The sequence below is a fragment of the Neofelis nebulosa genome, chromosome 2 (assembly GCF_028018385.1).
Source record: "Neofelis nebulosa isolate mNeoNeb1 chromosome 2, mNeoNeb1.pri, whole genome shotgun sequence".
Classification (NCBI taxonomy): Eukaryota; Metazoa; Chordata; class Mammalia; order Carnivora; family Felidae; genus Neofelis; species Neofelis nebulosa.
In genome coordinates, this window is record NC_080783.1 from 95522165 (window position 1) to 95536106 (window position 13942).

Genomic DNA, 13942 nt, shown 5'->3' on the forward strand with positions numbered 1-13942 from the left:
GGAAGGGAAGAAGCCAAAAGGAGGTAAGCACTGAAATTTGTATATAAATTCTACCCCAAATTTTGGCTATCTGCTAAACCAGATATGAAGAGTGGAGACTCCACAGTAGAGTGACAAAGAAGAAAACTAATAGAAAAGATTTCAGCTGCTGTTACCACTGAGAAGACAGTGGAATTTTAGTGTTGTCAAATGAATTGCTTGCTGAAACAAACAAAATACTCTTTAGAGGAATACAACAAAATCTAGTCTCTACATTTCATTCAAAATAATAAGCATAAAATTAAGATATTGCTGGATATGTACACACACAAGACAAATTAAAAAAAAAATGTGACCTATATTCAAGAGAATAAAGTCAACAGAAACCAACCCCAAGAAAGCCTAGATGTTGCAATTGGCTTTATACTACCTATAATAAATATGCTCCAGGACTAAAGGAAAATATTTTCAAAACAAATTTAGAGGTAACGAACCCCAAAGAATTGAAAATTATGAAAAAAAACAAACAGAAACTCTAGACCTAAAAAGTACAATAAAGTGAAAAATACATCAAATGGGCTTAACAACAGAGACAGCAGAAGAAAGAGTAAATGAACTGAAAGATAAACCAAGAGAAATTATCTAGGAGAGAGAGGAAACAAAAAAAAATGAGAACAGCAGAACCCCAGAGACCTGTGGAACAATATTAAGAGTTCAAATATAAGCATAACTTAAGTCACTGAAAAAGAGTAGAGAATGCGGCAGAAAAGTATTTGAAGAAATAATGGCTAAAACTTCCCTAGTTTGGTGAAAAAAAAAGTTACATATCCAATATTAACAAACCTAAGCAAGAAAAATGCAAAGAAAATACACCTAAGCACATAATAATTAAATGGCCTAAACTGGAAAACTAAAGAAAAAAGCTTGAAACCAGTCAGTGAGAAAAATGCCAAAATATAATAAATATGAATGACACCGAACTTCTAACCAGAACTATTGAGACAAGAAAATAGAACTACATCTTCTAAAAAAAATTTTTTTAATCTTTTATTTCTTTTTAAGGGAGAGATAGATACAGCACAAACAGGAGAGGGGCAGAGCGAGAGGGAGACAGAATCTGAAGAAGGCTCCAGACTCTTGAGCTGTCGGCACAGAGTCCAACACAGGGCTTGAACTCGTGAAATCAGGAGATCATGACCTGAGCCGAAGTCAGGTGCTCAACCAACTGAGCCACCCAGGCACCCCAGAACTACATGTTTAAAGAACTGAAGTGAATGAATGAATGAATGAATGAATGAATGAAAAATAAATAAATAAATGACAAACCAGAATTCTTCAGCAAAACTATCCTTCAGAAACAATGTAAAATAAAAATATCTTCAAATAAAACAGAATTTGTAGAACCAAGAGTATGGCAATTCTTCAAAGAATTTAAAAGGGGCGCCTGGGTGGTGCAGTCGGTTAAGCGTCCGACTTCAGCCAGGTCACGATCTCGCGGTCCGTGAGTTCGAGCCCCGCGTCAGGCTCTGGGCTGATGGCTCGGAGCCTGGAGCCTGTTTCCGATTCTGTGTCTCCCTCTCTCTCTGCCCCTCCCCCGTTCATGCTCTGTCTCTCTCTGTCCCAAAAATAAATTAAAAACATTAAAAAAAAAAAAAAAATTAAAAAAAAAAAAAAGAATTTAAAAAAGAATTATCATATGATCATTCAATTCCACCTCTGGGTACCTACCCAAAAGAACTGAAAGCAGAGACTTGAAAAGATATTTGTACAGCCACATTCACAGCAGTATTATTATTTAATTCATAATACCCAACACATGGATACATTATTCATAACAGTATTCATAATAACCAAAAAGTAGAAACAACCCAGTGTCCATCAACAGATGAATGAGTAGATTAACAAAATGTGGTATATACATACGATGGAATATGATTCAGTCTTAAAAAGAAAACTGTGACACATTATACAACATGGATAAACCTTGAAGACATTATACTAAGTGAAACAAGCCAGACAGAAAAGGACAAATACTGTATGATCCTGCTTATATGCAATACCTACAGTACTCAATTCATAGAAACAGAAACAGAATAGTGATTATCAGGGGCTTAGAGGCGAGAGGAAGTTACTGTTTAAGGAGAATGAAGTTCACAGATTGTTGGTGATGAAAACTTCAACAATGTCAAAGTACTTAATGCCACTGAGTTTTACACCTAATGATAAATCCTATATATATTTTACCATAATAAAAAACAATTAACACAATTTACCACATTCAGAAAACAAAAAGGAAAAACCACATGATTATTTCAATACAAAATAAGATTTCAATATATTAAACACTCATTCGTGATTAAAAAAAAAACCTTTCAGCAAACTAAGAATTTCCTCAAACTTATAAAGGACGCCTATGGAGAACCTATGATGTTCTTAATGCTGAAGCACTGAACACTTCCCCTCTACAATGGGAAGAAGGCAAGAATGTCCACTCCAACAGCTCTATTCAACATGTTACTAAAATTCCTCATTAGGGGCACCTGGCTGGCTCAGTCAATAGAAACATGTGACTCTTGATCTCGGGGTCATGAATTCAAGGCCCAAACTGGGCACAGAGTTTACTTAAAAAAACAAATAAAAAAGATTGCCCTAATGATACTGTGCATAACTGCATAACTGACAGAGATTACTGGCTATTTTAGTAAATAAATTAAAAAAAAAAAAAAAAAAAAAAGATCTGGCTGGTGCAATAACAATAAAAACTAAAAGGTACATAGCACAAAAACAGACACTCAGATCAATGGAACAGAACAGAGAACCCAGAAATGGACCCACAAACATATGGCTAACTAATCTTTGACAAAGCAGGAAAGAATATCTAATGGAATAAAGAGTCTCTTCAGCAAGTGGTGCTGGGAAAACTGGACAGCGACATGCATAAAATGAAACCTGACTACTGAAAAATGAACCTGGACTACTTTCTTACACCATACACAAAAATAAACTCAAATAGATAAAAGACCTAAATGTAAGACAGGAAGCCATCAAAATCCTCGAGGAGAAAGCAGGCAAAAACCTCTTTGATCTTGGCCGCAGCAACTTCTTACTCAGCACATCTCCGGAGGCAAGGGAAACAAAAGCAAAACTGAACTACTGGGACCTCATCAAAATAAAAAGCTTCTGCACAGCAAAGGAAACAATCAGCAAAACTAAAAGGCAACTGACAGAATGGGAGAAGATATTTGCAAATGACATATCAGATAAAGGGTCAGAATCCAAAATCTATAAAGAGGTTATCAAACTCAACACCCAAAAAACAAATAATGGGCAAAAGACATGAATAGACACTTCTCCAAAGAAGATATCCAGATGGCCAACCGACACACGAAAAAAATGTTCAACATCACTCATCATCAGGGAAATACAAATCAAAACCATAATGAGATACCACCTCACACCTGTCAGAATGGCTTACATTAACAACTCAGGCAACAACAGATGTTGGCAAGGATGCGGAGAAAGAGGATCTCTTTCGCACTGCTGGTGGGAATGCAAACTGGTGCAGCCACTCTGGAAAACAGTATGGAGGTTCCTCAAAAAATTAAAAATAGAACTACCCTATGACCCAGCAATTGCACTACTAGGTATTTATCCAAGGGATACAGGTATGCTGTTTCCAAGGGGCACATGCACCCCAATGTTTATAGAGCAGCATTATCAACAACAGCCTAAGTATGGAAAGAGCCCAAATGTCCATCGATGGATGAATGGATAAAGATGATGTGGTATATATATATATATATATATATATATATATATATATATATATATATATATAATGGAGTATTACTCGACAATCAAAAAGAATGAAATTTTGACATTCCCAACTATGTGGATGGAACTAGAGGGTATTATGCTAAGCGAAATTAGTCAGTCAGAGAAAGACAAATATCATATGATTTCACTTATATGACGACATTAAGACACAGAACAGATGAACACAAGGGAAGGGAAGGGAAGCAAAAATAATATAAAAACAGGGAGGGTGACAAAACATAAGAGACTCTTAAATATGGAGAACAGAGTGTTACTGGAGGGGTTGAGGGACAGAGGATAGGCTAAATGGTTAAGGGACAATAAGGAATCTACTCCTGAAATCATTGTTGCACTATATACTAATTTGGATGTAAATTAAAAAAATAAAATTAAAAAAATTAAAAAAATTAAATGCTTAGTGATGCAAAAAAAAAAAAAAACACACACACCAATATTGCATTCTACATTAACAAAATAAAATTTAAAATAAAAAAAACAAAAAGGTACAAAACCTGTAAAAAAAGAAAAATATCCCTAATTGCAGGCAAGGTGATTATGAATGTAGAAAATGCAAAAGAATTAACAATAAGATTATGAATCTTTAGCCAGGTCTCAAGATACAAAGTCAACACACAACCTATAAACATAGAGAACAAACTGAATGGTTGCCAGAGGGGAGGTGGGTTGGGGGCTGGGCAAAATGGGTGAAGAGGAGTGAGAGACACCGGCTTCCAGTTATGGAATGAATAAGTCATGGGAAAAAAAAAGCACAGCATAAGGAAAATAGTTGATGATACTGTAATAGTGCTATATGGTGACAAATGATAGCTACACTTGTGAGCATCATAATGTAAAAAGCTATCAAATCACTATGTTTTACACCTAAAACTAACATAACATTATGTGTTGGCTATACCCAAATAAAAAAAATTTTAAGTCAACACACAAAATGTTTTGTATGTCTACGTCCTAGCAACAAACAAATGAAAAATGAAACTAAAAAACAATTCCATTTACAACTACATACAACATAAAATACTTAATAATGTATTTTTAAAAAGATATGCAGGGCGCCTGGGTGGCTCAGTCCATTGAGTGTCCAACTCTTGATTTCAGCTCAAGTCATGATCTCATGGTTCATGGGATCAAGCCCTGCCTCGGGCTCTGTGCTGACAGCACAGAACCTGCTTGGGATCCTCTCTCTCTGCCCCTCCCCACCCCTCAAAAATAAACATTAAAAATAAAAAAAGATACATAAGACCTCCACCAAAAACCTTAAAACAGTGCTGAGAAAAATTAAAGACTTAAATAAATGGAAAGATGGGCCATGTTCAAGATTGTCAAAATGCCACTGCTCCCCAAAGTAGTCTAGAAATTAAACACAAATCCAATCAGTTCCAGCATAATCAGATTCCCTTTTACAGAAACTGTCAAGCTTACTCTAAAATTCATAATGGAAACATAACAGACCTAGAACAGAGAAAACAATATTGGGAAAACAATAAAAGCTAAAGAATTTACATTAACTTCAGGACTTACTGCAAAGCTATTCAGTAGTTCTCAACTGAGGGCAATGTTGCCTTTCGTGGGAACATGTGGCAATGTCTAGATGCATTTTTAGTTGCCATCCTTGGGAGAGTGCTAGACATCTAGTAGTTAGAGGCCAGGGATACTACTAAATATCCTGTACTACATGAGTCAGCCTCGTAACAATCTGGCCCAAAATTTTAATAATGCCAAGGTTGGGGAAACCCTAAACTACAGTATTCAAGACAATGTGGTACTGACATCAGGACAGTCAAATAGATTAATGAAACAGAATACAGATTGCAGAAGATGACTCCCTATGTCAACAGTCTAACAAAGGTAACAAAGCAATTTAATGGAGAAAAGTGTTTTCAACAGAGAGTTCTAGAAGAGGATATCCATACGTAAACACTGAACCATGATTCCTCACTTCAAACCATATACAAATATTAGTTCAAGATGGATCATAGGCCTAAAGTCTAAAATGATAAAGCCTGTAGAAGGAAACATTAAAAAAGTATCTTCATGACCTAGCAAAACTATCTGAGAAAACACTTAACAAGCAGAATACATAAAAGAACTAAAAGACTCCTGCAACTCAATAAAAACTCATATGAATTTAAAACATGGACGGGGTGCCTGGGTGGCTCAGTCAGTTAAGCATCTGACTTTGGCTCGGGTCATGATCTCACAATACTTGAGTTTGAGCCACACATCAGGCTCTGTGCTGACAGCTCAGAGCCTGGAGCCTGCTTTGGATTCTATGTCTCCAGCTCTCTCTGCCCCTGCCCCAATCACGATGTGTCTCTCTCTCTCTCTCTCAAAAATAAAAATAAACATGGACAAAATTTTGAACAGACATTTCATAAAGACAAATGACTAATAAGCACATGAAAGATAGTCAATACTAATACTCATCAAAGAAATACAAATGAAAACCAGAATAAGAAATAAAAATTAATTCTACAAACTACATACCCACTAGAACAACTAAAATTTTTAAGAGTGGAAAACAAGCAACTAGTGAGAATGCAGTTACCCAAACTGATGTTATGTATTGCTGGTAGGGGGATAAAATGGTACAAAAAGCTTCAGCAGTTTCTTTTAAAGTCAAGCATATACCTATATTATGACCCAGTAATTTCACTCCTGGGTATTTACCCAAGAGAAATAAAAACATACATTTCCAAAGGCCTCATGCAAGAATGTTCTGCTTTATTCATAATAGCCAGTATGTCTGTCAACAAGTGAAACAAACTGTAGTATATTCATACAACAGAGTATTACTCAGCAATAAAAAGAAAAAATGGTGATTCACGCAATATTCTAGAATAATGTCAAAAATATGTAAAAAGGTTAGGCACAACAAATATATACCATACGATGCCATATATATACAAAATTCAAGACAGAGGCAAAAGTAGTCTACAATTTAAAAGAAAAAAGAGAACAGCAGATGCCTGGGGGACATGAGTGAGAAGCATGGGAATTAACTGGAAAGGGTCACTAGGGACCTTTCTGGTGTGACAGCAACGTTCAGTATCTTGAGTGAGCAGTGTTGTTACAAGGAAGTAAACGTTTGTCAAAATTAAGCAGTTTTGTGCAATATGTCGATTTTTATTTTTAAAACAAGTTAAAAAATCTAGTGGGGAGTAGGAGTTGATAGAGATACGACTGAAAGAAGAAAATGGCAGAACATTGTTGAGTGATGGGCACATGGAGGTTAATCATACTATTTTTGTCTACTTTACAAGTGTTTGAAATTTTTCATAATTCAAGTTTTTTTTTTAAAAAGTATCTTAATTACCCATCAGTGGAGGAAGACAATTAATAATCACTATCCCACCCGTGAATTAAAATCTCTTCAAGCACAGTTTAAACTTTCTTTTATATACTGAACAACCCGTCCTTTACATTTTCTTTAATCTTATTCATCATAGTTAATAGCTCACCTTGCAATCTATTCATGTCTTCTCTATCTCATTTATTTACTACTATCTATAGGGAGAAAAGGGTTGAAGAGAGTTAACATTCCTTTAACCCCCACTGCATGCCTGGCAGTATGCTACCCACTTTGAATATATTACCCAGTTTCTATCCCAAAACTGAATTCAGCATCTAAAATTTTAATCTTATTTCTTTACTTATTTATTACTTCTCTCCCTCATCAGAATTTATGTTCAATGGCAACATGGATCTTGCCTTGTTCATTATTTCTTCAGATCTGGCACACAGGAGATACTCAGTAAATAGGTGCAGATCAAAGAATTAAGGAATATAACATCAGAGCTCACAAATACTCAATTTAGCTCTCTTTTTGGTGGTGCAAATCATTGCCCACTCCAGTTATATCTACCTTGTTTTGCCCTTAATTTTGTCATCTATAACAATTGTTGTTATATATTTGTTTCAAGTGGAATAGGATAATCTGTTTGAAAACTTCATTTTCCCTTTATTCAAAAAATGTAATCCTAAAAATATTTTAATGTATTTATATTCAGCATATCTTTCAATGCTATGTAATTTTTTTTAATGATGTGTAATTTCTATATGCAGTGTTACTTTTTCTGCTCTTATTTATATGAAAAAAGAAGAAAATGCTGATGCTCTGATAGTCTCAAATTCTGTTAACATCACCATAAGGCTTAAAAATACTCATGAATATTGAGAATTAAGAGTTCCTTACAGAGGGATAAATTGCAGTTAATAATAGACTTATAATAAAAATAATCATTTTTACTTCAAAAAAAATTTATCTAACAAAACAAAGCATCTACATAAGCCCAGAATCAAATTGTTAGTTCCTGTTAGTGAAAAAGAGAAAATCTAGGTTTGTCCTCAGAATACATTCTTCAGTAAATATTTGGGGCAAGGTTTATCTCAGTAAGAATATCTTAACATCCAGCAACATCTTAAAGTTCTACCTCAATTTTGAATAACTTCTTCATTCTTAAATATCCTCAAAACATCCACAGGGTTAAAAAGGGGGAGGGAGAGAGCAAATACTATTAATGGTACTGTAAAATACAAAAATTGAGTGAAATAGCTGCTAACAACAGCAAGTCAGTTAAGACCAAGATTTTTCCTCATTAGTTAAGCAAAATACTCTACCCAAGAAGCTGGTAATTGGTAATTGCAATGTTTCTCTGACTAGCCAAAAAAAAAAAAAAAAAAACCTTTAAAAAAGATTTTCTAATACTCTAAGGGAGAAAGCAAAAGAGCAGTAAACATTAGAGGAAATAGAAATCACTCATAAAGAATGACATTGTACATATAAAATTTTATTTAAAAAGAGCTCACAAATGTCTTACATTGTTTTTTGCCACAGATTCAAATCCAAGTTCTTCCAGATGCCACTTTATGCTTATAGCTCATATATAACTTTAAAAAACCATTTAATTCAAATGTACCAAATGCAGCAAAGGGCTTAAAAACAGAAATTTCAAAGTAAATACTCATTTAGAGACACCAGCAAATAAATCTGACCTTTTCAAGTGGCTTTCCCAAAGAGTTTCCAATCAGTTTCCAGTCATTTAAGACTTCTTCAATTTTGGAAATAAACCTAGTAATGAGAAAAATACTTTCTAAATATGTAACAGCGCTTTTTTCTTTTTTACTACTGTTATACAATTTCTTTAAAAAAAGTATTTTTTAAATTAATTTATTTAAGAGAGAGAGAGAGACAGAATGACAATGAGTATTAATGGGCCCATTTATGGGCTCAGCACAGAGCCCAATGTGGAGCTCAATCTCACAAACCATGAGATCACGACCTGAGCCAAAATCAAAAGTCAGACACCCAACCAACTGAGCAACCAGGTATGCCAAAAAAGTATTTTTTAAATTTCAACATTTTTATCAGAGAAGGCTCAATAAGTTTAGTATTATTAGTCTAATTTATGGATATGGAATAAATGTGGAAATAATCCTCTGCAATCCAAGAATTTTTAAATTCTGGTTTTTTAATAAATTTTATTTATTTATTTAAGTAAACTCTACCCCCCAGTGTGGGACTCAACCTCACAACCCCAAGATCAAGAATCCCAAGCTCTACTGACCAAGCCAGCCAGGCATCCCAAATTTTAAAGTCCAATGCTTACCCAACAAAGGCAATCTGCTTCCATAAAATTTAAATTAAGAATTAATAAATCTCAGGGCACCTGGGTGGCTCAATCGATTGAGCATCCAATTCCTGATTTCAGCTCAGGTCATGATCCCAGGGTTGGGGGATTGAGCCCTGTGTCCAGCCCTGTACTAAGCATGAAGTCTGCTTGGGATTCTCTCTCTCTCCCCCTCTGTCCCTCCCTCCTTCTCATGCTTTCTCTCTAAAATAAAAAAATAAATAAAAAATAAAAAAGAGTAAGTCTCTATATTAGAATGTATATAATAAATTTGGAACAGAAGTAAAAACTGACAGGAGTGCCTGGGCGGCTCAGTCAGTTAAGCGCCTGACTCGATTTCCGCTCAGGTCACAATCTCACAATTCAGGAGTTGGAGCCCCATGTTGCGCTCTGCACTGACACTGGCAGAGCCTGTTTAGGATTATCTCTCTCCCCCTTTCTCTGCCCCGCCCCCTCTCAGGTGCATGCACTCTCTGTCTCTCTCAAAATAAACATACATTTAAAAAAAAAAATGAAAAACTAAAAGGATACTACTAAAAATAACTATGAAACCAATGATCTTTTCCCTACCCTCAAAGTAACTAATCTATTTAAATTAACTTTTCCTTTGAAGATATTTAGGAATTGATTTGCCTACCTCACCCCTCAAAAGAAAACATTTAGGAACTTTGCTCATTAAAATAAAACATGTTGCTTATGCTCTGTCTCTTGGTCACTGAAGCATCTAAATAAAGAATTTCTCCCATGGAAAAAAATAAATAAATAAATAAAATAAAACAAAACATGTTTTGGGGCACCAGGGTGGCTCAGTCTGTTAAGTGTCTGATTCTTGATTTTGATTCATGTCACAATCTCACTGTTCAGGGAATCCAACTCAGCATCAGGCTCTGTGCTGACAGCACTGAGCCAACTTGGGATTCTCTCTCCATCTCTCATCCCGTTCCCCACTTGCATACTCTCTCTCTCTCAAAATAAATACATTTTTAAAAAGTAAAACTTTAAAATGAAAAATAAATAAAACATGTTTTAAGGGACAGCTGGAAAGAAACAACAAGTAGATTTGTCAGCTTTAAGGAATAAATGACAGATTTTAATACTAATCACTATATAATCTTTAAATCTACTGATGAACCAGATCTATTAAAAAGAGAATGAATTCTGACTAGTAATATGCTCAATCAGTAAATTAAAAACTGTCAAATCTCAATAGTACTGTTAAAAGACACTTTCAGAAGGCTTTTATTACTCCAAAAAGCTAACTTAAGTATGATGTAATCTAATAGCAAAATTGCTCCCCTATAACCCTACGTCATATTACTAGAGTACTAGAGTTAATTCTAGTCAAAATATATTCAAAGCCATCAGGTTTTTTTCCCTCAGTGACATTATCAGTTAATATTTACATTTGTTTTAAGACACTAATGATAGTAATGATAAACCAGAGTTATTACAATTTAAATGAACCTTGTAATCAAGTCCTCTTTAAGATGAAAGGCAGTATTAATATACTGACTCACTTCTGGGCAGTTCAATCAAAAGGTTAATTATCAGTTTGAAAATGCTCTAGAAAGAAGTTAACATGTTTACAAAAAAAGGAAATAAAAATTTTTATTGTATCCACATGTGAGCAAAAATTTGCAAGTAAAATGTACATTGTATTTATAAAGGAAAAAAAACTGGAAGCTACCTGTCTAAGTGCACAAAAGTTGTAAATTAATGGTATATCCACTGAATGAAATAGTATGCATCCATAAAAAACAAGTTTGAAGACCATTTGAGGATATAAGAAAATGTTCATTTCATACATTAAGTGAAAAAATTGAAGCTATAGAAACAAGTATTAATATGCTTTGACACAGAATGCTTACAAAACACTCAGATTAGAAGAAATTTTCTCAAAATATTAATAGTAACAATCTCCTGGTGGTACAATTACAGGTTTCTTATATTTTTCTTTTTTATTCTACTATGAAGTATTATTTTAATAAAAATTGTTTAAGATAATATTGCTTTCACAGTAAAAGGAACATACTAAAGTACTTATTTTATGAATTCTATCAGTTACTAGCTAAAAGAGAAAAATTGGGTTCTACTGAAGTATGGAGATTTGACCAAAAAATTGAATAACTTTACCCCTGAAAGCTCTCAAGACCTCAGCTGAAGGGTCTTTTCCTCTGACTCCTCATTCTGTTAGGTTCCTTTGTCACATGCTCTTGTAAAACCAGGTTTCCTTCCCTTCTCAGTTCTTATTTCAATTTTAATTACAGACTTATGTGTATCATTATTTGACTCATGTCTGTCTCCTTCATTAGACTGTATGTTAAGAGCAGGAATTGTCTATTTTTATTGATCACATCCCTATGCCCTGCACTGTATTTGACAAACTGGCACTCAATAAATATTTCTGCAAAGGATAAGTGATTAAAAAGTTAGGTGGGTTTTTTTTTTAACTTTTTTTTTTTAATGTTTATCTTTGAGAGAGAGAGAGAGAGAGAGAGAGAGAGAGAGAGAGAGAGAAAGAGAGAGAGAGACATAGTGCGAGCGGGTGAGGGCAAAGAGAGCGGGAGACACAGAATCCGAAGCGGACTGCAAGCTCTGATCAGGGTGCCTACACATGGATCAGAGTGTCTAGGTGGCTCAGTTGATTAAGCATCTGACTTTGGCTCAGGCTATGATCTCGTGGTTCCTGGGTTCAAGCCTGGAATCAGGCTCTGTGCTGACAGCTCAGAGCCTAGGTCCTGCTTCAGATTCTGTATCTCCCTCCCTCCCTCCCCCCCCCCCACCCCCCCCCCCCCCCGGTCAAAATAAACAAATAAACCTAAAAAAAAAAGAATCCCAGGGGTAACCTAGGTAGTTCAGTCGCTTAAGGGTCCAACTTCAGCTCAGGTCATGATCTCATGGTTCAGGAGTTTGAGGTTCTGTCCAGCTCTGTGCAGACAGCTCTGAACCTGTGACCTGCTTGGGATTCTGTGTCTCCCTCTCTCTCTTCCCCTCCCCCTGCCTCTCTCTCAAAAATAAAATAAACATTAAAAAACTCAAAAAAAAAAAAAAAACCCCACACAGATCAAAGGTTTTATTTTGTTCTTTTCCATTAATATTAAACATTCTGGACACAGAATATCTACCCAATACAGCCTTGCCAGTATGATTATCTATCTGACTTTTCTTTTTTGGGGGGGCACCACAAATCAAACTATTATACCAGCAGGGATCTTTTATATTTTACTATGTCATCTAATGACATGACATGTACAAATTTCCTCTCCAACCAGAAAGATTACAAAATGTTCCAACAAACTAAATATTGATCGGACACCCAGAAGGGTCTCTGTGATACCGACCAGAAAGTTTCTCCATCTAAGCTATCACTCCTCCACAAAGCTGGGTTTCAACTAATTTCAATGATACAACGATTTCTCTCAGCTGTTCAGAGAGGTTTGCTGAGCATAGGAAGCCTGGGCACATGACCCACTGAAATGCAACAACTTGAACCGAAGGGTTCCAAAGCCATCTGCAGCCTGTCTTAAAAGGTTATTCTAAAAGACCGGATGGAGATGGTGGGAAAGTAGCAGATGGACAACCACCAGCACTATGAAGGCCTCCTCCAGAAATGGATATGGGACGTACACAGAAGGAAAAAGCAGCTGCGAAGTTCACTGCTTATGATCACAAAATGTGTTAAACGGAAATGAAAACAGGAACGGACGTGGTAGCCACGGACATTGTTTCTGCGGGTGGGCAACAACCGTTCTAAGGAAAGTGCTCTCAGAGTAAACAAAACTTTTTCTGAAAGCCGCATCTCAGGTGTTTGGCTGATGGGGGCGGGCCCGGGCTGTTCAGACGCAAGAGGCTTACTTACAGCTGCCTAGAGACCGGAGGAGACGCAGAGCTGGGGGCTCGCGGGTCTTACTTTTACCGTAGAATTAGTGTCACGTGTGGTCTATGTTGGGGAAGTGGCACGAAGACTCCGGGGCCCAAGGTACTGATAACCAAGGATACGACTCACTCACCTTTCCCATTCCGAGGCAGTGGTGAAGTCCGTGATCTCAAATACCTCGGACTCGGGCTACGGGAAAAGGAAGGAAAGAAAAACAGATTGAGCCCCGGGACGCTGACACGGAAGAGAGAACTTACAGGCAGGGATAGAAAGAGAGCAAACGCCTCACCTCACTGTCGGCCGCCATCTTGAGGAGCGCCGCAAAGGGCGCTAGGTATGCTGGGAAGAAGAGCAGGGCGTTTGGGGAAGGGGGGAAAGGAGGGCGGGGCCGGGCCTCGGCGCAGCACCGCCCCCTGGTAGTGAGTCCTGTTTGGAAGTCGTCAAAGGCTGCAATCATTTGATTTAGAACAAACAAACAAAAAAGCTTTGAATTTGAAATATTCCTGTAAAGTAATGAATTCAGGAAAAGAACACAAGCAAAGAGGTAAGACAAGATCCTAGATTCCTGTGGATAAAATTATATTAAAAACTCCAGGGGCGCTTGGGTGGCTCAGTGAAGCGA

At 36.3% G+C, this 13942-nt stretch overlaps 1 protein-coding gene across 6 annotated transcripts in view; it reads right to left on the reverse strand.

Annotated features, from left to right (window-relative positions):
• Nucleotides 1-13681, reverse strand: part of RAB3GAP1 (RAB3 GTPase activating protein catalytic subunit 1) — a 111630-nt gene extending 97949 nt beyond the window's left edge. For 2 of the 6 annotated variants that reach the window (XM_058694879.1, XM_058694869.1), the window contains exons 1-3: nt 13610-13680; nt 13454-13509; nt 8809-8884 (exon numbers count right to left, since the gene is read on the reverse strand). In XM_058694879.1, coding sequence (XP_058550862.1) covers nt 8809-8884; nt 13454-13509; nt 13610-13627 — 150 coding nt within the window. In that variant the 5' untranslated portion in view covers nt 13628-13680. Of the gene's footprint in view, nt 1-8808; nt 8885-13453; nt 13512-13609 lie in introns of those variants that run through there. The other 4 variants (XR_009251601.1, XM_058694891.1, XM_058694899.1 and 1 more) reach the window with 4 other exon arrangements.
• Nucleotides 13682-13942: the final 261 nt, after the last annotated feature.